The 24,848-nt window shown below is 44.2% G+C and overlaps 1 protein-coding gene across 1 annotated transcript in view; it reads right to left on the bottom strand.

Moving 5' to 3' along the window:
* Positions 1-18,482, bottom strand: part of SREBF2 (sterol regulatory element binding transcription factor 2) — a 46,803-nt gene extending 28,321 nt beyond the window's left edge. The window contains exons 1-2 of the mRNA XM_054989315.1: positions 18,172-18,482; positions 625-1,014 (exon numbers count right to left, since the gene is read on the bottom strand). Coding sequence (XP_054845290.1) covers positions 625-1,014; positions 18,172-18,256 — 475 coding nt within the window. The 5' untranslated portion in view covers positions 18,257-18,482. The remainder of the gene's footprint in view (positions 1-624; positions 1,015-18,171) is intronic.
* Between the last annotated feature and the right edge of the window lie 6,366 nt (positions 18,483-24,848).

Genomic DNA, 24,848 nt, shown 5'->3' with positions numbered 1-24,848 from the left:
GGGGGGAGAGCAGAATATACATTTAATAAAAAATAAATAATTAAAAATAAAGCATTGCCTAAGTTTTTTCATACCTCCTACATACATCTTAGTAAGAATCCACATATTGCACCTGAAGAGGGTGTGTTCTACTCCACAAAAGTTATATTGGAATAAAATTTTGCTGGTCTTTTAAGGTGCCGTAACCCACTGCGTTTTTTTTTTCCCTGCAGCAGACTAGCACAGCCCACCCCTCACAGGGAAATACAATGTAAACTCATCTTTCTGATCTTGCCTTGTAGTATTCATTTCTTCCCCTTGCAAATGCTAAGAGTTTTGAATCTGGCTACCAAATCCAACTTTATACGGTCACATTTACCAACATTCAGGATTTATTAAAAGCCTCTAAAAGACATGACAATAGGGGCCACTGGGAGAGGTGAGGGGGGAGACGGCTGTGAATTTCCTGCAGGGGAAGTTGAACCAGATGACCTTTGGGGTACCTTCCAGCTCTATTTTTCTATGTCTCTTATAATGTCTGTAAACATTTGTCCAACCGTTTTTAGTTCTTCCTATTGTGTACCCCTATCCTCAACAGGTTGCTTCAACACAGAGCCCATTAATTTGGGACCTTTTGAGAGCTACCTTGAAAACTTGTGGCCGCATTTTGATAAATTACAGGCTGCTGAATGAACCGTGTCTGAGGAGCAGAGCTGAAAGTTGGAGTAATCATCACAGTCTGTTGCTGGAGCCTAGGCTGAACCTGAGGACGAGGCTGAAGAGGAGGTGCAGTCCGTTGTGGGGCAGGTGTTGCAGCAGCTGACTGGGACACTTTCACTTGCACTGCCTGAAGCTGGGGAGAAGTTGAATTAGGTGGGAAAGACTGAAGCTGCCCCTGGTTGAAGGTCCTCTGTGATGAGAGATCTGCCATTCCACTTCCATTGCATGCACTGTTGCTCTGGAAAGTGCCACACAACTGTTCAGAAAACAGATCTGGAAAATCTCCAACCTGGTTGCTGACGAACTGCAGCATCTCTACAAAAGCATATTAAAAAGAAAACACAGATATCAAATGATATTATATGTGACAATATTCCACATCTGTAAACTGATATACATGTAGATTGCTGGATGTAGTCTAAAATAAATCTGGAACACAAATAAATAAATAAATATTTCCCCCCACAGAAGCTGTGTGTGTGTGTGTGTGTGTTGCCTAGCCCTGTGCGTGTTCAAAGCAAGTGAGAAGCAGAGGTGGTTTGCCATTGTCTTCCTCTGCAGAGTCTTCCTTGGTAGTCTCCCATCCATGTACTGATCTTGCTTAGCTTTTGAAATCTTACAAGATCAGGCTATACCATGCTGCCTGCCTTCCCACCTAGCCCCATAGTGACATTGAAATGTGAAAACAAAACAGTAGCTGTAACAAAATTTCTTCTTTCCACTAGGGAAAGATGTCATATGGCAATCAAGTGTTATGGAACACTTATTAGCATCGCCCCCTTACATTTTAGGACACAAAAATAGCTTGAGGAAAAACTAAAGGTGCTGAGGGTGAGAAATATAGAAGTATTAAATTTGCAAATATGCTGGTAATATGACTTTAAAATTTGAAAGAGGAGGACATGTTCATGTTCAATTCGTGGAAGCTTCAAACAAGCACTTCCTCACAAAGTAAAGTAAACCATGATTTGCCTGCCTTTCTAACTGAAGCTTCCTTCTAACAGATTTCAGATAAAAATTTATCTTGTGGCCAATTCTATCAGTCAAAATGCCTTTGTAAGCAGGTGTTGCATTCACACAAAGAAAAAACCTATTCAAGATACCATACGTTGTGAATTTCTTGAGATAAATGTGGTTATCAAGAAGCCCTAAGTTATCACAGAACTTTGCAATGTAGGTTTGATAGGAAAGTCTCCCCCCAGAGGAAAAAAAACATACATTTTCCCCATGGTTTCAATATTTCTGGAAACTACATCTATAGAGAAAACTTCTTAATATTCATCTGCACAATTTGCATCTGTGCAAGTCTATCAAATTTCTCCTAATGATGCCAAGAACTCTTTTTCTTTGGTATTTATCAACCTGCATGCATGATGTTAAGCGCTAAGGATTACCATTATACAGATAACCCAACTTTGTTTTTCCGGGATGGGAAAAGGACAAGAAAATGCTTTGAAAAACACAATGAAGCCTACAGCTGTTGATCATACTGCCAGATTAGGATCTGGGAGATAGGGATTTAAAGCTCAGCTCAGTCACCTGCTCAGTCATGAAACTCAGATATAACTTTTGACCAGTTGTTATCTCTCAGTCTAGCACACCTCACACAATTGCAGGGATTAAATGGGGATGAATGTCCCCCGTGAATGTCACACTGAAAGGAAAGTTGGCATACAAATTTAATATGTGGGTTTTAAAAAAATAATCTTTCAATGTTTCAAATGTATTGCTGGCTTCTATGAGAATATAATATAGACTTCTCCAAGAATTCCCTAACCTGTGAAGTAGTAAGTTTACTGCAATTAGCTGTTGGCTGTAGCAAGTTTACAATTAACAAATAAAACATACAGTTGATATCAACTCCAAAAATTCGAAGGACTACAAAATATCAATACAACTACTGCAAATAATACCCTAAGACCGTAAGGTAAAGAAATATCTATCCAGATTCCCTGCTAGCTGCCACAGATGCTCTTATCTTTCTTGCTGCAACTACAAAAGAGAGACTTTATAAGACCCTTCTTACTATAAATCCACAAGATTGTTACAGAAACAGTTACAGGAAAGTAAAGATGCTTATAATAAACCGATTCACTGTGCGTAGCCTGGGGAAGGCAATGGCAAACCACCCCATAACAAAAAGTCTGCCAAGAAAACGTCGTGATGCAACGTCCCCCGATGGGTCAGTAATGACTCGGTGCTTGCACTTTACTGTGCATAGCAATAGCAAACAAATGGTTTCTTCTTCAAAAACAGTAGCAGGATTTAGTGGAGCAGGTATCTCTTTGTCTTACACCAGAAGATGGGGAGTCCAGAAACCTCATCCAGTTACTCCTCCTCATTATAGCCCCCCACCCCACATTTTGTTCACAAAAGTCCCCCAGCCTTCAGACAGGATTTTCAAGACAAGCAGCTGGGGAAGGCAGGAAATTATCCACTTCTTCAATGGCTTCTACAAGCTCTTCCAAGCATTCTAATTTACCAGGAAACAAGAAGGAAAATGTTCATGATATGGGTCCCAGGATGTAGCTGAAGAACATACAATGCAGAAATGTGAAGCTAGGAATATCTGGGTTTGAAATCCAGACTCTCTTTGAAACGTCTCTCAGCTGAGCTAGTTACTTCACTCAGTTGTTTCACTGCTATTAACTTAGCACAAATTGCAGCTACTCTTTGTCTTTCTAGCCCTTGAACAATTTCCCATTGACTCCACAGCATTTGAGATTCACCAGTTCCAGTCTAATGAATCTTTCACTTGACCACACTATCCTGCAATAATCAAACTTCATCTTATGAGAACCTTCCAATTGACATTTATTGAAGGCAAAATAAAATCTGAAAACTTAGGAAAGGATTTATCAATTGTTTTACTTCATGGTAACCAATTGACTATAACAGTAAACAGCAAGCAGATCAATCGCTAAATCCATATTCCCTGATACAGTGTCTTCTATATCTATATAAAAGAAACCTGACGGCATCTCATTTTGTAAAATGTGTATAACATTCTAGCTCAATTGGCATCCATTCCAAACCAGCTTGAAGTGAAAACAAACAAACAAAAAGCAAATAAAAATACAAGAAAATTTTAGTATCTAAATTTAAAGTCCTCCCCCCCCCCCCGCCGTTATGAACTTCAGGAAAGAATATTTAATGCTAAGATACAAGACTTAGTGAGACCAACTACAAAAATTGATAGGCAGAAATGAAACAGAGCACTGAATATAAAAACAGACATATAAAACAAGAACAACAAAAAGCCTGATGAGCCATCTCCCTCCTAAAAACCTATTTCCTAAGTCCTAGAAAAACTACATCAAAATGTCTTCTTGGTTTCATAAGGAGATAAAGAAGGCTGCCTGTAGGTGACAACTGAATGATAAAAACATGTCACATACCCTTGGGAGAAACTGTGGAATGACGCACAATTAGTACAAAGTGTCCTAGACAACTTTGTTTAGAATGCCTGAAGGTTGTAAAAAAAAAAGAAAAAACAGGGAATCAATTTGCTTTTAATAGAGCACATTAATAAAGTAATCTGAGAGCTCTAAACAATTAAAATAGTCACAACAACATCACACTACCATATATATTTCAATAATATATAGCAGGAGTCTTCAGTCCATACATTGGGGCCCTCAACTGGGTCATTCCTGCAGGATCCTAAGCATACCTACTGAGCTGCCTTGGGGGGCGGGGGCTGCTTTCTAGGAGGATCTGCAGCACAGACAGCAAAGGTGCCATGCATCCTGCCTCTCTCCATGCATGCTGACAACAGCAGCAAAGCAGCAAGGTAGGGTCACATACTGGTGGAAAGCAAGATTCAGATCCAGCAGCACCTTAAAGACCAACTAAATTTCCAGGCAATGAACTTCTGAGAGTCAGAGCTCTCTCTGTCAGACAGAGAACTCCTCCATGGCTCTCTGACTGTGGCTTGTGCTTCTCTGCTCTTTTGGTCTACTAGCCATGGTCCTGGCCTTGACATCGGTGAAAGAACTCTGGCTCCCTCACTTGCTGTAACATGACCGTAAATGCATGACTGACTCCCTATCGTGTTCCTGCAGTGCAGTGGATTTCTAGGTCTGAAAATGCTGAAGACTATTGTAATGTTTTGTATTTAAAGAAGTTTATTTTTGCTGGTTAAAACATGGGTTTTAAATTTTTTACTATGAGTTTAAATGCAGGCCTCTAAGGAAAGAAGGAAGGGGCTGGATGGGTGAACGGAGTCTGACTGGACAGTAGCTGTACCTTAGTGGACAATGTGAACTACAGTTTTTAGTCAGTATGCTGAGAGAAACTGTTTATTCTAGTTGAGTCAGACAAACTGTGTAGAGCCTAGGAGAAAGTATGTGTCTGTGTGTTTCTGAGAGAAAGGAAATTCTGGTTAAGTCAGTCTTTGGGTGTCTCAGAGCATGAATTATGGCTAAATCAGGCAAACTGTGTGGAAGCCTGAGAGTCTAATTCTGTCTTAAGTGAGGCAAACTGTTTGTGCACCTGGGGCAGACTGTGTATATCTGAGAGAGAGATTGTGTGGATGAGATGAGAGTTTGTTTGTGAAGACTTGTGTGGAAAATTACTGTGTGTCTGAGTCTACTATGAATATACCTTTAAAAAGATACAATTATTTTGAAACCATCAAGCTTTAAGAATTATTCTGAAACAAATACACTTATCAAAACTCTGCAACCACCACACTTGTTCTTATAAATAAATTCTACTTTCGTTTGAGCAAGAAAGATCCCTTTTTCCTCTTAACACCTACTATCATGTGCTGACCATTCTGTCAAACTATCATAACAAGTCTTCCTATATTACCACTTAAACTAAGGAGGTTCTAAGGCAAAAGCCTTGGTAGCAGTGAAGGAGTCAAGGTGGCGGCAAAATAAAGGTCACACAAACACAAAACAGGTGTTCTTGAGGTAAAATCTTGGGTAAAGCAGAGACCACCTAAAGCTCTGTATGAGTGAAAATAAAAAATGTTGGTTGTGACCAGGGCCCTCCTGAGGTGTACATTTAAGTTAAAGTAAGGAGGAGCTGAATTTAAGGTCCAAAGGCAAAGGCTTTAAAAAAATAACAAACAGCAAATCATTACAACCACCGATATAGCAAATTACAACCACCGATATAGACCATGTGCTTCGCACACAGAAAATTCCAAGTGCAAACAATATCTTTAGTTAAAGAATGTCAGGTAGGGAAAGAGTGGCAGAACACTTTTACTAACTCCACCATCTTGCTAAGCATGTTTTCACTTCCTGTTCAGGTACCTATAAAGCTTGAGCAAGGGTGGAGGCGTGAGCCCTTGGGTGCAAGCTGAATGGTAAGAACCAAAGGACTCTTGGCCCATGGCTGTCAGCATAGGCCTTTGGAAAAACCAGCATATGAGTGCAAGACCACCCCCTAGGGTTGCCAGCCTCCAGGTGGTGGCTGGAGATATCCCGGAATTACAACTCATCTCCAGGAAACAGAGCTTTGTTCCCCTGGAGAAAATGCTTGTCTGGGAAGATAGACTCTATGGCATTATACCCAGCTGAGGTTCCTCCCCTCCCCAAACCGGACCTTTGGACACTTACCGTGAAGGGTCCTTCTCCTCTGAGTGCAGGAGGACATCTTGGGTTGTTTCCTTTTGCCCAATCAGGGAGGCAGGAAGTCAAAAAAATAGCTCTTCCTCTTCCTCTTGGAGCCTAGGAACGCCCCCTTGTTCCAGTTCTGGTGACTCCACAAAGCAGTAGAAGAAAAAACTATCAAATACTAGAACTTTCAAGAAGAAAATACTTGCACCCGACCCGAAAAAGGAAAAACTTAGTCGGTGTGCAGAACTATGTTAAGTAAAAAACAGTGAGAAAAAACGACTGCGGCATGTTGAGAGCGGAAGGAGAGACAGGAAATTCCAGCCGGAAAGGTGTTGTTTATAAGGAAGTATCAGAGAGGAGTAACAGGAGACGGGGGAGCCTGGGAGGGGCAAGATGTCCTCCTGCACTCAGAGGAGAAGGACCCTTCACGGTAAGTGTCCAAAGGTCCGTTCTCCCTCTGAGGCGGAGGACATCTTGGGTACTCCCAAAGCAGTTAGTCTTCTCCGGGTGGGAGAGGCTCCCCGTCGAACATCACGTGCTGGAGAACTCTCCTTCCGAAGGCAGCGTCCGCTGAATTGAAAATGTTCATTTTGTAGTGTCTGACAAATGTGGAAATTGATGACCAGGTGGCTGCCTTGCAAACCTCTTCCACGGAGGCGTCCTTGAGGAATGCTGCGTTAGTTGCCGCGCTTCTCGCCGAATGAGCAGTAATTCCCTGAGGCACGTCTCTGTTGCACGCCTTGTACGCTTCCATGATGCAGGACCGAATGTTCCTCCCAATGGCTGCCGAGGACATCTTCTTCCCTTGGTTGGGAGGAGAAATATTGATGAAGAGCGAGTCGGAACACCTGATAGATTCAGTCCTAGATAGGTACGACTTGAGGACTCTACGAACGTCGAGGGTATGCCAGTCCCTTTCCTTAGGATGAGAAGGGTTAGGGCAGAAGGATGGCAGATTGATCTCCTGAGCCCTATGGAATCTGGAACAGGATTTGGGAACAAAGGTGGGGTCAGTCCTGAGAACCACTTTATCCCGGTGAAAAATGCACAGGTTGGGCTTGATTGACAGAGCCCCCAGTTCCGAGATCCGCCTCGCTGACGTGACAGCTACCAGGAAAATAGTCTTGATGGTTAGCCATCTCAAGGAAATTGAATGGAGAGGTTCAAACGGGGGCCTGGTTAAGGCCGATAAGACAACGTGAAGCCTCCAAATAGGGAAACGATGAACAACTGGGGGGCTTAGCAAGGTCGCACCCCTGAGGAAGCGTTGGATGTGAGGATGCCGGGAGAGTCGACAACCTTCCAGGACAGGAAAGACCGAAGACAGAGCCGCTACCTGCTTGCGGAGAGTGGCCGGCTTGAGTCCAGCTTCCAGGCCCTGCTGGAGAAAGTCCAGAATCATAACGATGGACGGGCGCAGAGGATTAACCTTCTTCCTCCTAGCCCAGCGAGCGAAGGCCTTCCAGGTGGTGTTATATAGCCTAATAGTTGATTTCTTCCTAGACGCCAGGAGGGTAAGGATCACCTGCGGAGGGTACCTCAATCTGGTAAGGTACTGCCTCTCAATCTCCACGCGGTCAGACACATCCATTCTGGATGGGGATGCCACACCGGGCCCTGATGCAGAAGATCTGGTATCGTTGGTAGCTGCATCGGAGGGGAAATCGTCAGTGCCTGTATCGTGGAGAACCAGGGTCTCCGAGGCCACCATGGAGCCACTAGGATTACCTCCGCTTGACGTTCCGCTATCCGCCGTAGAAGTTTGGGAAGAACCGGGATCGGTGGAAAGGCGTACAGTAGCCCGTTGGGCCACCGAGTAGAGAGAGCGTCTATCCCTTCTGCCTGGGGGTACAGGAACCTGGAGAGAAACCTCGGAACTTGACAGTTCGCAGGAGTGGCAAACAGGTCCATGATCGGTGTCCCGAAACGTTCCGCAATCATATGGAAAACCTCCTTCTTGAGTGCCCACTCTCCTGGGTGGATGGACTGCCTGCTGAGCCAGTCCGCTTGAATGTTGGTCACGCCCCTGATGTGTTCGGCTTGCAGAGAGAGGAGATTGGCTTCCGCCCAGTGTAAGATCTTCATGGCCTCTCTGTGCAGCTTGGGGGACCGAGTGCCCCCCTGATGGTTGATATATGCCTTGGCTGAGACGTTGTCGGTCCGTACCAGAACATCCTTGCCGACGAGGTCTTGGCTGAAGAAAGCGAGAGCAAGGCGAATGGCTCTGACTTCCAGGAGATTGATTGGCAGGACAGTCTCTACCGGAGACCACGTACCCTGAGCAGGTCGGTTTTCCAGAACTGCCCCCCAGCCGGTGAGACTGGCATCGGTGAATAGTTGCAGCCTGGGAGGATTGAGGAACGACTTCCCCCGCCGCAGGTTGGGTGCTGAGGTCCACCATCTGAGGCTGGACTTGACCTTCAAGGGCACTGTGAGTTGTCGATCGCATCTAAGTGCAATAAGAGATTGGAACGGTCTGAGGAAGGACACGAGTTCCCGTGTGTGCAGACGGCCCCAGTCCAGGGCCTCGCAGTTCGCTACGAGGGTTCCCATCAGCTTGGAGAGCGACATCAGAGAAACGGAGCTGCGGCTCAGCACCAGAGCGGTCATCTCCTTGGTTTTCTGGATCTTCTCCGGTGGTAGGTAAAAACGACCCTTCCTGGTGTCGACCAACATTCCTAGATGAAGCAGTCTTTGAGAAGGCTGAAGAGAACATTTTGATAAGTTGATCAAGAAACCGTGCGCTTGCAGGAAGAGAACAGTGGTCTGTGTGTCGGCCGCCACCTTTTCCCTGGAGCTTGCTCTGAGTAGCAGGTCGTCTAAGTAGGGATGGATATGAATCCCCCTCTCCCGCAGTCGAACGATGGGGTTGATCAGGATCTTGGAAAACAACCTGGGAGCTGTGGCAAGTCCGAATGGGAGGGCTTTGAACTGAAGGTGGGGACCATTCACATGAAACCTCAGGAATCTGCGATGGGCCTGATGAACCGGAATGTGTAAGTATGCCTCTGTGAGGTCTATGGAGGTGAGGAATTCTTTGGGTCGTAGTGACTCCGCGATAGATCTTAGAGTCTCCATGCGAAAGTGCCTCAGCTTTATGAAACGGTTTACGAACTTTAAGTCCAAAATGGCCCTCCAGTCTCCGTTTCTTTTTGGCACGGTGAAGAATAGGGAGTAAACACCGGAGCCTTGCTCTTGACGAGGTACAGGTTCGACTGCTTGGATGTTCAGGAGATGTTGTACCGCGTTTAAGGTGATGGATCTCCTTTGAGGGTTTCGGCGTAGGGGGGATGACAGAAAGCGATCCGGTGGGTGCGACTTGAACTCTATGGAGTAACCCTTTGAGATTACTTCCAGTGTCCAGGCATCCGCCTTTGAGTCCACCCAGGATTGGAGAAAGAACTGTAGTCTTCCCCCCACCGGAAGCGGCCGTGAGTCAGGACTTCTGAGTTTTGGAGTCGAAGTCCTGCCTTTCCCCTCGTTGTTGGTGTTGTCTGTTAGACCTGAAACCGAAGTTAGCTCTCTTGAACGATTGTTTGTTGGCACTCCAGGAGGACCGTTTGGTATCTGGACGTGGTCTCGCCAAGGAATGGTGTGTACGAAAGGACTGGTTATTGAAGGGTCGTTTGTCATACCGTCTCACCGACTTGGGTAAGGCTTTTTTCTTGTCTTTGGTCTCGATGAGAACCTTTTCCAGGGCATCTCCAAACAGTTTATCCCCCTGGAAGGGGTACGCCATCAGGATAAATTTGGATCTGATGTCAGCTGGCCATGCGCGCAACCAGAGAAGCCTTCTAGCCACTGCCGCAGAGGCAATGGCTCTGGACGAGAAGGTGAGAGCATCCAGAGTAGCATCTGCCGTGAAGGTGGTTGCTTTTAAGACTCTACTAGCCCCTTCTAACAGACGCTTTTGATTTTCAGGTAGCAGCTGGATTAACTTGCGCAGCCAGACTACCGCCGCCCGGGACACGATGGACGCGGTGGAAGATGCTCTAATCGCCATGGCTGCTGCTTCATGCGCTCTCTTGAGTGCCGCTTCCGCCTTCCTATCCAGATTGTCTCTGACTGAGCCTTGGCCATCTTCCGACAACAGCCCAGGTGACTGAAGCGCCGCCACCGGGGCATCAATTCGAGGAACCTGTAAAAGCTCAGATGCATAAGAAGGTAATGCATACAGTTTTTTAAGAGCGCTTGAGCATTGTTTGCTAGAGGCAGGGGAGACCCATTCTGCTTTTAATTGTCTTTCAAAATATTCCGGAAAAGGGAAGACCTTCTCCTGGGTATCACCCCTTGGGAAAAATTCTTTACACCCTCTGGGTCTTGAAGAACCCCTACTGGTACCACTAGATGCCTCTTCCCCTCCTTGTTTCTCCTGAAGCTCTAGGGCAGCCAGAGCCTTACTCAGAAGGTATGGATAGTCCTCTGATTTAAACAGCCTGTTTGACTGGTCAGGCATAATGACTTCTTCCTCCTCCTCTTCTTCTGAAAGGAACTCCCTTTCTTCACCCTCCTCGCTATCAGAGTAGGCTCCCCCCCCTACAACAATATCCCCATCTCTGGCCGGGATTGGGTGTGCTTTTTGGGCTGCCTTGGTAGGCCACTGGCAGGATGTACGCCGCACTTTACTGGGGGGGGAAGGAGGCAGGGAGGAAGACTGGCTTGTTGCCTCGGGAGGGGGCTGGCACCAATGAAAAATCTCTTCCCGCATGGTCTGTAGGAAGGACATGAACTCGCCTCTCAGGAGGGAACCGAGGTCGCCCTGTACATTACCCGTCCCATGGGCTCCGGTGCCGATCGACTGCGGAGGCCACGTCACTGTAGAAGGGCCTGCAGGGCACTCTCCCGGCTGGAGGTTGGCGACCGCGGCACTGGGAGCCGCGCGGGAATCGGCGCGGGCGCCATCTTGGTTTCCCGCCAAAACCGCGGCTGCATCTAACGGGCTGCTGGTGGCCTGCTCGACTGGCCCTGATGCCTGGGAGTCCTTCTGCTTGCGTCGCGATTTTTTTGAAGAAGTACGCGGCTTTGCAGCCGGAAAGGTGCCGGGATGCCGTTCAAGCCTGGGCGGCAAGACGGTACCGGGTACAGCAGCCGATTCTGCCGCCGATGCGGCCGTTGGTGAGCTTCCCTCCTCACCCTCCATAAAGCTATCTTCGGAGTCCCTGGACTCCATCGTCTTGATAGACTTGGGCCCAGAGAAAAAAAAGAGTTGAAGAGGGGGGGGAGGGATAGAGATAAGAAAGGTAGAGTAGAGAAGAATAAGAGAGGAAGAGGGAAGGAAAAAAACTAGAGCTAGGACAAAGAAGACAAAAAAGACAGGACTGTGGGCTGACAGAGAAAACTGTAGCCACAACTGCTCTCCCTGGAGGCAGGAAAGAACTGGAACAAGGGGGCGTTCCTAGGCTCCAAGAGGAAGAGGAAGAGCTATTTTTTTGACTTCCTGCCTCCCTGATTGGGCAAAAGGAAACAACCCAAGATGTCCTCCGCCTCAGAGGGAGAACCCACGTCTCCAGGCTCCACCCCCAAATCTCCAGGAATTTCCCAACCTGGAGCAGGCAATCCTACCACCCCCAGATATCTGTTGTTGTGCTGTTTATTGGTTTGTGTGTATAGTCTTTCGAGGGGGGGCGGTAAGCTGCACTGGGTCCCCTTGGTGGGGGGAGCAGAGTACAAATACTTAAATAAAACATCAAATGACTGAAAAATATTTTGGAGAGCTACCACACAGTGAACAGTGCTGGGCTGTAGGATGGACCGCTGTCCTGACAGTTTAAGGTAGCTCCTCATATCTCACTTAATCATACACCTCTAACTTTCCTGATATATCCCTGAATTTTGCTGCTAAGAAAAAATGGATATGCATAGCCGTAGCCAACAAAGAGAACTAGTAAAAAACAAACTGCAAATGTTTATGCAACACTATTATCAACTCATCCTGGGCTGTAAAAAAGCCTAGAAATCACTCTCACTCACTTTCTCATTCTGACACACCCACAGCTAAGAAACAGCCCAAGATAGAGTTTCAAAATGTTACTTTTTGCAGTTTTATAGACTTTTTGCAATTAATAGACTTTTTTAAAGAGTACATGGGAGAGATTACACACATTTACTATTTGGACACAATATTCCCATTCCTAACAAGCTATGTTCACATACTGTCCCCTCCCTTTCTGTAAATCGGCAACCCAAATAAGGTAATCTAATCTGGAGCTGTTCAACATTTGTATGACACATGGCAGTTGCTGTTCTGCCATTTAGTCCTCCAAGCAGTGCATTAGCTCCCTTTACACAGATTTACCACCTATGAACTTTAGTAATTGAGTGAGCAGCACACAAGAGTTTTATATACTCCAGCAGGGTGTTCAAATTGTTACATAAACCATCAGTCAAGCATATAGATGGGCAAAAAAAATTATATGGAAGCTAGTTGTAATCCATTGCCACATCAGTGTTCCACAAAGAGACATGCCATATTCGACATCAGGATTCAGTGGACCTATACCACCCACGGCAATATTCATTAAGATGCAATTACTACATGCTTGCCTTAGAAACAAAGCTGGAAGAGTCCCCAAAGATCATCTAGTTTAACCCCCTGCACAACACAGGAAATTTTCAGCCACTTCACCAGTAACCACTGCTCTCATGCCCAGGATCTCCAGCCAACTGGGCCTGGAGGAAAATTCCTTTCAGACCCCAAAGTGGCAATAAGCTTTACCCCAAGCATGTAAGAGCTAGGAGAGCCTAGCACTGGCTCATCCCTTCATGCTCTCCCTCTCCCAATCTGCCTACATTTATACTGTCATAGAATCATCATTGCAGTCAGGCCATCTAGCCTCCTCTTTAAAACTTCCAAAGAAGGTGAGCCCACCAACTCCTGAAGACCCCTGTTCCTCTGAGGAACTACACTGTCAAGAAGTTCTGTCTAATATTTAGGCGAAAACTCTTTTGCTTAATTTTAACTCATTGTTTCTGGTCCAACTCTCAGGGATAAGAAAAAACAACTCCACTCCATCCTCTATGTGACAGCCCTTCAAATACTTCAAGAGGGCTATCATATCTCCTTGCAGTCACCTATTCTACAAGCTAAACATACCCAGCTATTTCAATCATTGCTCATAGGGGGCTCCAGACTTCTCATCATTTTTTCCCCCTTCTTTGGACACATTCCAGTTTGTCAACATCCTTATTAAACTGTGGTGCCCAAAACAAAACACAATGCTCCAAGTGAGGTCTAACCAGAGAAAAGTGATACCTTCATTTCACATGAACTGGACACTATACTTCTGTTGATACAGACTAAAATCGAATGTGTCTTCTTTGCTACCACATCACACCGCTGACTCATGCTTAGTGTATGATCTACTAAGACCCCTAGATCCTTTTCACATGTACTACTAGAGTCTGTCTCTGTGTATGGGCCTTACATGAGACAAGGTTAGTGAGTGTATGTGACCGCCTTTTCAGCTGCAGCCTACCAGCTTTGGAGTCCACAAGCCCTCAAAAGACAGATCTGCCTTCCAGAAGTCAGTAAAGACATCCTAAGAGTTTTTGAAGGGGGCTAAATCCCAACAGGTTGTTTTCATCCCAGACTTTTAATTCTATATTTTTACTGCTTCTATTTTTATTGCTGCTGGGAATTTCTGTGTGCAATGTTTTCAAGTCTTCTGCTGGACTTTGGTTATTGAATTATTTTGCTGCTTTCATATAAATGTTTTGTTGCTTCTTTTAAGGTTTTTAAAGTTGCCAGCCATCCTGAATACCCTGTGAAAGAACAGGATAGAGATGTAAGCAAGCAAATAAAGGAGGGGGGAAATCTCACAGCTTCTTTGAACAACCTGTTCTCTGATTAAAGGAACTATCTCTCAAAACAATCCAAAAATCCCCTACAGTTTAAACATTTGTTTGCTCTAGCTCTTCCCTATGGATAACAATTGTTAGGAAATATGTACCTTCCCTCTCTTCTTTAACTAAGCATCTCTCTCTCTTTCTTCTTTCCAAAGACTACATAGGGACTGAAAATATCTGAGGCTGCAGAACATACAAAGAACTGGTATCTATGCATGCCTAGGAATTCAAAGATTTTTCTCAACTATGAACATGGAATAATGTCTAAATATTTAATATCTTATCACAGATTTTAATTAGTTTTTCAAGATCTTAATCATTTATTTCCTCCAAATCTTCTCCAGTTTATGCATGTCTTTCTCAAACCTAGTGCCTAAAAAACGGCCGCAGCATTATAGCTAGACTTATCCAGGCCCAGAAATGCAATGTTTCCACTAATTCATTCTCTGATGGCTTCCCATTTTTTCCTTTTTAAAAAATATTTGTTTATTGAATTTACATCTTGTTCTTACATGGTGTTAACAGTATTCTCCTATCCAAGAAAACGACCAGATCTACATAGCACATTTCAGACTGTCCCTGACCACTCAATTTATTTCTGGCTTCCACCTTGTAAATGAACACAACCAGGGCTCATTTGGAGGGGGAACACACCAGAATGGCGTTCTGGTAGACCTGAAAACTGGTAACATGGGGTTTGGCCCCGTTCACGTGATTCCTTTTCCTCCCCTCTGCCTCCCTTTCAAAGGAAGCTAAACTGCTTCAGTTCATTCTGCTGCTTTATTTTCATTCATGGGAGTGAGAGTGAGTGAGTGAGTGCAAGCTGGGCTGGGATCTCCAAAGGAGGCTAAGATGCTTCAATTCATTCTGCTTTATTTTCATTCGTGAGAGTGAGTGAGTGAGTGAGTGAGTGAGTGAGTGAGTGAGTGAGTGAGTGAGTGAGTGAGTGAGTGAGTGAGTGAGTGAGTGAGTGAGTGAGTGCAAGCTTGGGCTGCTGGGCTTGGATCTCCAAAGGAGGGTAAGCTGCTTCAATTCATTCTGCTGCTTTATTTTCATTCGGGACTCATGAGAGTGAGTGAGTGAGCGAGCGAGCGAGCGCAAACTGGGCTGCTGGGGCTGGCTCCCTAGAGGAGGGTAAGCTGTTTTGAGTTCATTCTGCTTTATTTTCAGGAAATACCTGGAGATTTTTGGGGAAAGGGGCCTGAGGGGTGGGTATTGCCTTCTGACACACTTCCGGTGACGTCAGAGGGTGTGACAAATGCTAATGAGATATGCTAATGAGTTATGCTAATGAGTTCCTGCAGTTCTGAACACAACTAAGATACGTAGTTGTGGAACAAAATCATCTCAAGCAGCATATACGAAAAAGATACTCAATGAAAACTGAATTGAAATCAAACTGCCAAAAATGAAATTAATCCATTGGTTGAGATCATATTCTAACAATCAACTGGCACTCCAGAGGTTGATCCCAAAGTGATAAGAGCATAAAATTAGGAATGAAGGAGGCTTGCATATGCAGTCACTACGTGACAATTATTGTACAGTTGTCTGCAAAAAGCAACACTGAGGAGAGCCACTGGAGATGACAGGAACAGTCAGCTCCACATTTTACATAGCAAGCTGTTTTTATTTATTTATTTACGTCATTTATAGTCCGCCTTTCTCACTGAGACTCAAAGCAGATTATGCAGTATGAGGTTAATACAATCAGTATCAAGTAAGTATATTTCAATACAATACCATAAGAAAAACATATACAAGTTTAAAGACATAGCATTAGCAAGGACATAGCATTCCCCAAAGAGGTCACATGTCAGGTGGCCCACCTGACTCTCAGCCATTTTGGGCTCGTTTCAGCCTGGATTGGGGCTGAAACGGCCTGGATGGGGCCTCTGATGGGTGGTGGATCACTCTCCCACTCAGCAGCGCCCTGATTCTGACCATTTTGGGGTCCTTTTTGGACATTTTTAGCCCCTTTTTGCCATTTGGGGCCCAATTTTGGCCCTGAATGGCCAGGATTGGGTTCAAAACAGCCAGGATAGGTGATGTCAGGGGGTGTGGCATATGCAAATCAGTTATGCTAATGAACCATGCTAATGAGTTCCTCCAGCTCTTTTTCTCTGAAATGACCCCTGGGAACGCTCATCTCACAGTAGTTCTAGGGAGAAAAGATAACACCTAGTTTTCCTCAAAACACTTGAAACTATGAAGCTGCCACCTTGAAACATACTGCCTGTTCATATAACACAGCACAGTGCTATCTACTCCATCTACCAGCCTCTCTCTCCAAGGTTCCAAGCAGAAGGCTTTCCCCCAAGCTCTGCTGAAAATGACACTTTTACTTGGGAGATTCCAGGAACTGAATCTAGGCCTTTCTCCATGCAAAGCATATGCTCTACACAGAGCCATGGCCCCTGAGGCTCCTAGTTGTGCACTTCAGCACCAAAACGGAACAAGAATCTGGGGTCTGAACAAGCACTTGAATCAGTACTTGTCTGAGAACAGCAACAGCCTTACTGACAGGTTGAAAAACAAAACAAAAAAGGAAGAGAAACAAACAGTATCAGTGCTAATTCTCCAGCCAGTATCATCCCAATCACTTTCAGGGGAGAGTAGTGATGTAAAAAACCAACTTCTAAGGTTCCTAACTAGTGTAATTTTCAAGCTGAATATAGTGCCAGGATTGCACTGGCCTTGCCAGTCTTCAGGTAGAATAACTACTACCAGACTGTTCTGCAACCTTTGATGCTATTGATCAGGGAGTACTACTTAAAATCCACAAAAGTGTTTTATCATTTTTTGTTTATTGCATGAACTTTATTTTGGAAATCTGCAGTTTACCCTCTTTTTTGATGGAAGAGTGCCCGATGGAGTTGTGGAATACTTCCCTAATAGCTAAATTTATGTCATATAAGCTTATTAGGGCAGAAAAACTGAAGACTGTCTTTTGGCCATTAATTATTATAATTATTTCTATACAAACTATATTTGTTTATCATCTGCTATAACTGCATTATTAGAAAAAACTAAATTTACCACAAAAGCTAGCTATTGAACATTTTACAGTTTGTTCCGTTATGAACTGGGCTGTGAGTCAAAATCAGTTTTTTAAAAGACTGCACCAAGGCTTGATTCAGTTGGGCTTATTTCCAAATAAATGTGTTTAGGAACAGAGTGCTAGGTGGCATTACCCAAAATTGAGGCATGGATCCAAAAATTATGAACAGCCAGCAACTCTACCCAGGCGAAACCAAGAGGCAAAACCTGGCTCTCATGTTACATATGTATCATACCTGAACCACGCCTCAACTTTGTGGCTACTATACCCAAAAGAAAGTCTCACACACTACACAAGGTTGCCCTCTGAACGCGAAACTTTAAGACAAATGACAAACTGAATTATCCCCTCTTCTGCAAGTTTGTCATTTGGAGGGGAAACCTGTGCAGTGTGCCAGTCATTCCTCCTTTATGCCATCCCTTCCAGACACCCACTAACACTTGTGCATCCACAAAAAACACATGACTTCAACACATATCAGATGTGGTCCACATGTTATCAAGACATCACAACGAAGATTTTCATGTATGCCAAAAACATCTATTATTAATCCAAATGAAGCAATACACCAAATGAAGCAGATCACATCACGAACTTCCACGTTCCTTTCACCTGCAAGGGCGGGGGCAGGATCTGGCCCACTGGGAAACGTAAGCCTGGCTGAAATGTGACAGCTGTGTAAGGGGAAGCGCGATATGCCCCTGACAAATGGCAATCCCCACGTCCTGGGTCTCGAGGGATCCGGGGCGGAAAGCGGAGGTCTCTTCGCATCATGAGACACCTGCCCAAGTCATCCCACCCCCGGCGTCACCAAGGCCCTCCACCGCACAGCCTAGGCCGGCGGCGGCGAGGAGTTCCCTCTCCCAACCTTCGCAGGAGCAGAAAGAGAGGAGGGAGGCGCGCCGCCTTCGCCTCTTCTCGCCACACGCCCCCGGCCAGGTATGCGTCGCCGGTCCCCGCGAGGGAGGCCGAGCGCCCTCCCCACGCACTAACCGTCGATGTCGCCCAGGGTGAGCTCGTCGCCCAGCTCCGTCAGGGTCTCCATGGTCTCCATGCTGCTCAGCTCGCCGGTCTCCATTGCCGGCGAGGCGCGCCCGGCTCCGCTGCAGCCAGCGACTCAGCTCGTCCGTCAGAGGGAGCGGCCGCGGCGACACCCAGCGCGTTAACCCTTCCGCTGCCAGGCGGCGGCGCCTGAGCTCCAGTCAACCGAGGCTCCCAGCGCCCGCGGCCCCAGGCGGCGCCATCTTGCCTTCGCCTTCTTCAGCCCGCCCGCCCACCTGAGAGACACCACCGCGGCGCGCTTCCCTCGGCTTGTTGTCAATGAGACCAGTTCCTCGCCGGCCAATCGGTGTGCGAAACGGCTCATGGTGTGATGGCGCGTCAGTGATCAGCAGCTGTCATTAGCATGCCGGGCAATCCCCTCCCGGTCCGTTCCCGTCCCGCGTTTGAATATTCAAGAGCGGGCGGGGACAGCATGAATTATTCAGCAGCCTCGACTGGGCTTGGCGCGCAGAGTCTCCCCACCCGCAGTGAAAGTGGACAGTTAGGAGTGGCTGCGATCGTTTCCCTCCGGCCTTATCGTTGTAAAGTTTTAAGGAAAAAATTAAATGTTAAAAGAAACTATAGAAATAATATGCCTTCGTGTTCCACCCAGTTTTTAAAATAATTACCCTCCTTTTCCCATTTAATACGCGACAGTAACAATAGTAAAATGACCAAGGCTCTCCAAGCTTTACTCTGTTGCTGTATGATCCTACTGGATCGTTTTTTGTGTTGTTTTACATATGAGTCTTAGAATTGCTTATGTTGTTTCAGCATTGCTTCACCTCTGTATTGGGCTTGTGCTGGTTTTAAGTCTATGCAAATTTGCATTTATGTACCCTATTGCTTATTGAAACGTCTTTGAAATTGACTGTGCTGACTTCCACTGTGTAATCCACCTTGAGTCTTAGGGAGAAAGGCTGACTATAATATAAATAATAAATAAATCACACACGCGCAGTTGGCCGACATATATGGGCTGGATGCAGGGGGCACAGGGGGGGCGACCCTGTGTTCTGAACAGTTACACGCAAGTTGCAGGTTTTTCTCAATTGCCTCCTACAGGGAGGCAGATTTAGTTGTGGTAGCAGCGTGCACGGAAAAGAGGCTTCAGCCACCCCACCCGAGACCGTTCCAGGTTGGGAAATGGGGCAGTGAGGTAGATCTGAAACCCCTTCTCAATGTGCACCAGTGGCAGAGCCGACATTGCACAAGCAGGAATTGAATTCTGCAATGTGAAAACCAGAGAATTCATGATTCCAGAGTTATAAAGAGCAACAAGGGATTAGTGACACAATCACATTAGAATGAGATGAGAATCAAGTCTTTCTAGGATAGCTGTATCTAAAACAATTTTATGTAATATTCCACACAACAAGGGGCCTTCTGAGGACAATTACTTCCTCCACGAAAGAGCTTCAGGACATACAGAGGAGTGGCTCATCTATGTTGCACCCGGCTGCATATTCTTAACTATATCATGATGCTTATCTTAATACTATGTGTTGAATTTGTTGGCTCTTCTAGGGGAAGGGAAGATGTGCTTGTGCATCCCTATGTAGCCCAATGTCAATATGGCTGGATGGGGGCGGGGGGCGTTCAGAGCTGTCTCTCTAAAATCCCTTCTCTGTCATAAAAACAGTCTTTGCTACTAGACAACTTCTGCTACTAGATGACTCCCATCTTTTTAGATCTTCTGCCCACCTTCACATCTGTTATACAACCACTGACTGACTCACGAGTCACTTTTCTGCCTCTTCAAATGGAACTGTTCAAGCAACATGTTTTTTCTCATGATTTTAGAGATTCATTTGTACTCTCTCAATAAAAGCAACTTACATGTTAAATTTATTGCTAGCACTTTGTTCGTTATTTGTACATTGTCTTCCTGGCTCTGAAGGGGGAAAATGTCATTCTGATAGGCAGAAACAGGTTTTCCTGTATACAAACACTCTTTAAGATATGCATCACCTTGACTAAGTTTGTTTCTGGGTTACGGAAAACAGTGTGGCTGTGAAATCAGCTCCTAACCTTTTTACCCTGCCATTAATGATGAAAAGAGGATTACCTGTTTTTCTGGAAGTCCCAGGATGAAATTTTATCTGGTGATATGTATCTCTTGGGGTTTTCTTGTCCACTTTCACCACTGTTTGCGGATCAATTATCCAAGTAAACAACATTACACTTCCAATAGATTTCAACAGAGAGGGCACTGCAATGTTCAACAGGGATTGGAAGCAATAACTGGAGCATGCTAAAATTCTCAGGTGCCATTTCCAAAACTTAACGGCACCATTCAGGCTAGCTCAGTTGGAATGAGCTTCTTAGATTTGCCTGCATAAGAATCAAGAGTAGTTAGAAATTTAATTGCAGATGGATTCTTTCAGAGACTTATATAAACTATGGGAAATAATTGAAGAGCAATGGAATGATTTTATCACTGTCTCAAATTATGTTTACATGAACTGATGTGCAATATGTAACAACTTTGTTCATTTGTATAGTTCATATGTTCATTTGCATTTCCTGATGATGGCAACATCAGTCAGGATACAGCCACTGAAATGGATAATAAGGACTTGATGACATCTGGATTTATGGATCAATAATAATGAACAATAGAAATAGAGGGCTCTTATGTTTAACTTAGAATAAGTGAGACTGAATATGATCCATATTTGTGGTGGAGAAAATCGGAACTCAATCTGTAATTTTAGGGTTTTTTTCTTTTTTCACTTGTTTTTGCATTATTAGTATGTCTTCTTTTTAGAATGTTGTGTTTATCTTCTGTTGTCTATAGCTTTTATGTTATTGTTTATAGTCTAAATAAAGAAAAATTCCATTTAAAAATGTCAGGATAGAACCAAACTAGATATCACTGTAAGGAACTATGCAACTATCTTGTGAATTAACTTGCATGCACATAAAATAGTTCCATAACTTGAGACAAGTAACTGTCAAAATACAGTCTGCGACACACCACCAGCCACAAAGTGACAAACTACAAGCTCAGCCTAGATTTCCTGCAGACAGAATCTGATGAACAACTAGTTGCTGCTATACTGAGAAAAGCTATTTTTGCTTCTGTGACCAAGCAACCCATATGTTTTTAAACCCAACACCACCTAATCCAATTAAGACTGCAACACATCCTTTATTGCATTTTAGTAAAAAGTCCAGTAGCATCTTTAAGACTAACCAACTTTATTGAGACGTAAGCTTTTGAGAACCACAGCTCTCTTGGTCAGATGCATGAAGAGAGCTGTTGCATTTTAAAACTCTTCAACTTGCAGATGAGAGTGCTTCTCCACCATGCCATGAAATGTGTTGTATCTCCTCACCTCATATGGTTGTAAAATATTAAAATGTTTATAGCCTGTACTCTCAAACCACTTTCCAAGTGGTAGCCAGTTGTGTTAGATGACACTGTGAAAATGTTTCAGAAACCCAGAGAGGGTGTGTGTGTGGAAATGTTGTTTGTGTATAAAATATACCTAAATAACAGTTTTCTTGTTTCACTAAGTACCTTATATATCCACTCCCTGAGTTTAATTTTATACATCAAGATCCAATGTTTTATCTAAACGATTATTTGTGTTTCAATAGCAACCATAATTAGAGCCACCCTTTCTCTATTACGTGGACTGCATTAAATTCTTGTAGAAATCTTCCATAGTATCTCCTCACCTCATTTTTGTACTGAACAGCCTTCTTGCTTAAGTGCTATGGGAACTCAGAAGCTTACTATTTTGTGATATTTTGGTTGACCTAAATGAAAACAACTAGTTTGAGACATTTTTCTAGGGAGCATACAGCTATCTACAATCTTCGTCTGCTGATGATAAATCATCAGATCATCAATCATCTGCCAGAAGTCCCTACACAGAATACTATCTCCCTGAATGATTGATCACCCACTACTTTTAACAGTATCTGGCATTCTTACCAGAGCTCTGTAACAAGTAGTTCAGTAATAGTTTAAGTAGCATCTTAAAAGTCCAACAAAATTTTCCAGGATATAAGCTTTTTTAAGTCAAAGCTAATCTCATCAGATACTTCACAAAGTATCTGACGAAATGAGCTTTTGACTCTCAAAAGCTTATACCCTGAAAATTTTTATTGGTGTTTAGGATGTTACCAGACTTGAATTTTGTTCTGCTACAACAGCCTAACATGGTTACCTTTCTGAAATAATTTAGCAATACGAAGAAGTGCTGTATAAACAGAGATGTGATCCTTTTTATTTCTTCCACTATTTCTAGAGTACTCTGAAATTATTTCTGGAGACTGTCAGGCGCTTTGCTCAGAGCAAGGTTGTTCTAAATTTTCCACCTCCAACTATTGTTGCCAAAAAAATAAGGAATTTTAGAAAAACCTCTCTCCAAAGATGCTGCATGTTATTGGAAAACTTTTTTTTTTACCACCAAGAAAGTATCAGAGAGACCTTTCTGATCTTACCCCAGAACCACTGCTAAAGCTAAAGGCAACAGCAAATTTAAAAAACATCTCCCACATTCCCATGACACAGAGTGGTTCTACACCAATCAAATGTAGCCATTGCGGCCATTTGTATATAATGGTGCTTCCAAATAATGATGTCATCAATCCATTGCTCTTTCCTTGTTATGGTTGCATATTTTCTAGAGGGTGATTTGCTACAATTTGGGAAACAGAAGCCCAGACACTGTGGTGTGTAGATGGCCTTTGTGCTACTATGTCACCATGTTCTCAGGATCTCCTGGGTTTTGGTGCATGCTGGAATACACTGTTCCAGTTGTCAGCTTCTAAACTGTTTGTGATCATTAAATTTTTACATTTTTGAAATTGGTACCATTAGGTGATAATTGGCTCAAACTGAAAAAATTATGGAGGTATACCTCTTTCAATGCTTAGATAGACCACTAGTTTGATACAGCATGGCTCTTCTTATGTTCAGTATTAGTAAAAAGGAAAGCAGATTCACGATCAAAATAAAACCGCCTTTGTGTATGGAAAAATCAAGAAGATAAATGATTTCAAAAGCACAATATCCACCACCATGTAGATCCACCCATTAAATTCCATATGCTGCTACTTGCCAGAACAAAGACTTGATTGTGGGGACTCACTCTCAGTTCAGCACCCAAACAGCTCCTCATAAAGTGTAAGAGGTATTTTCCTCGTATACACTTACACTAGATTTTCTTGTTGCAAAAATGCCAATTTATTTTAACCTGGTGCATTGCCCAATAACTACACCAGATCTGGAAGATAATGAAAAGAGGGGAAAGCTTTATTCCATGAAATAAGAGATAGGGTTTCGAGCAAGTAAAAACACTCTGAGCCCATCTAAGAAAGGCGGTGGTGGTGGTGGTGGGGATCTTTTATACCTTGTTCTCTCTGAGAAAAAAACCTCTATTTTGAGGCAAAGCCCACCTCCTCCTGCTTCTCTGCTCTAGTGGAACTTTCCCTTCACCCTTATCTAGCTAGTTCCAGCCAGTTTGTGTTTACTACTTCTTTCTCTGCTGGCTCAGCTATTTCAAACGTAGCTGAAGGCCAGGCAACTAAACAGCTTTGCATTTCAAGCTCACAAGAAAAATGGCTGCGCTTTTGCTCACATTCTGGGTATTTGATCCACAAGGATCGGATCCACTTTGGGCCTCTGTAATTCCGCACTTGAGGGAGTTGAACTGAAATGGTCTCTATTTTTTTTCTGCACTAAGAAAATGCCCCATTTCTATTGCGAGCTTTCTGGGCAAAGAGGACAGGTCAGTTTCATCAGCTGAGGACACACTTTTTAAAAAAAAATTGAGGCAAAAAAGAATGGATTAAAAAGTACAGGAAACAGAGACTCCTGTACAAAGTGTCAACCTACATACCTGAAGTTAGTCAGAAGACAACTTACTTCTTACTGCCAAGGTTAGTGTGCGCACGCAACACAACAAACAATGACAACATTTCTGTGTGTTGATTGGATGAGGTGTTCTGGAGGGAAACTTTAAAATATTAGGGAGTCAGGGATCACTGCAGAGCTTTACTGTTATCCATATAGCAGCTTTTTTTCCCACACCAACTGCAAGTGTTTTGTTTTTCAAAAACAATGTTGCAACACTGTTGTTTAAAAAAAATTAAAATACAGGGGGGGAAATCCCTGGATCGGTTGCTGTTCAACCAATCATGATGCAGGGAAATAAAGGGAAAGGCAAAGCCAGGCCTTACGCCGAAAAAAACATTCAGCACTTCAAAAAGGCCATGGCTTGAATTTACTAGGGGGTAAAAAACGGTATGTGCACAGGGACAAAAGGAAAGGAAAGCTCAGTTCTGTGGCAGACGCAGCCCTTCTCCACGTAGAATGCAAAAAAGTTTGAGAAGCAGTTTGGAGACTGAAATGGGGAATTTTGATTGTGTGTGCAGAATAGACATGGGCACGGATCAAAACATGAATCAAATTTCATGACGAATCAGGCCGATTTGTTTCGTGGGGCCTTTTGTTGCTGGGGAAGCCTCAATCTTAGCCCACGTAACCTTGATTGGCATCTCTGCCAACCTGAGAGCTGAGCAATGCAGGTCTGCACAAGTTTACCTGGGAACTGTAGTCGGAGCCTCCTTCCCCTTTCTGTTTCTCTTCTCCATTTTTAAGAACGGGATGG

The sequence above is a fragment of the Eublepharis macularius genome, chromosome 9 (genome assembly GCF_028583425.1).
Source record: "Eublepharis macularius isolate TG4126 chromosome 9, MPM_Emac_v1.0, whole genome shotgun sequence".
NCBI classification, from domain to species: domain Eukaryota; kingdom Metazoa; phylum Chordata; class Lepidosauria; order Squamata; family Eublepharidae; genus Eublepharis; species Eublepharis macularius.
Note: the sequence above shows the minus strand (reverse complement) of the source record. Positions and strands in the feature narration are given on the sequence as shown.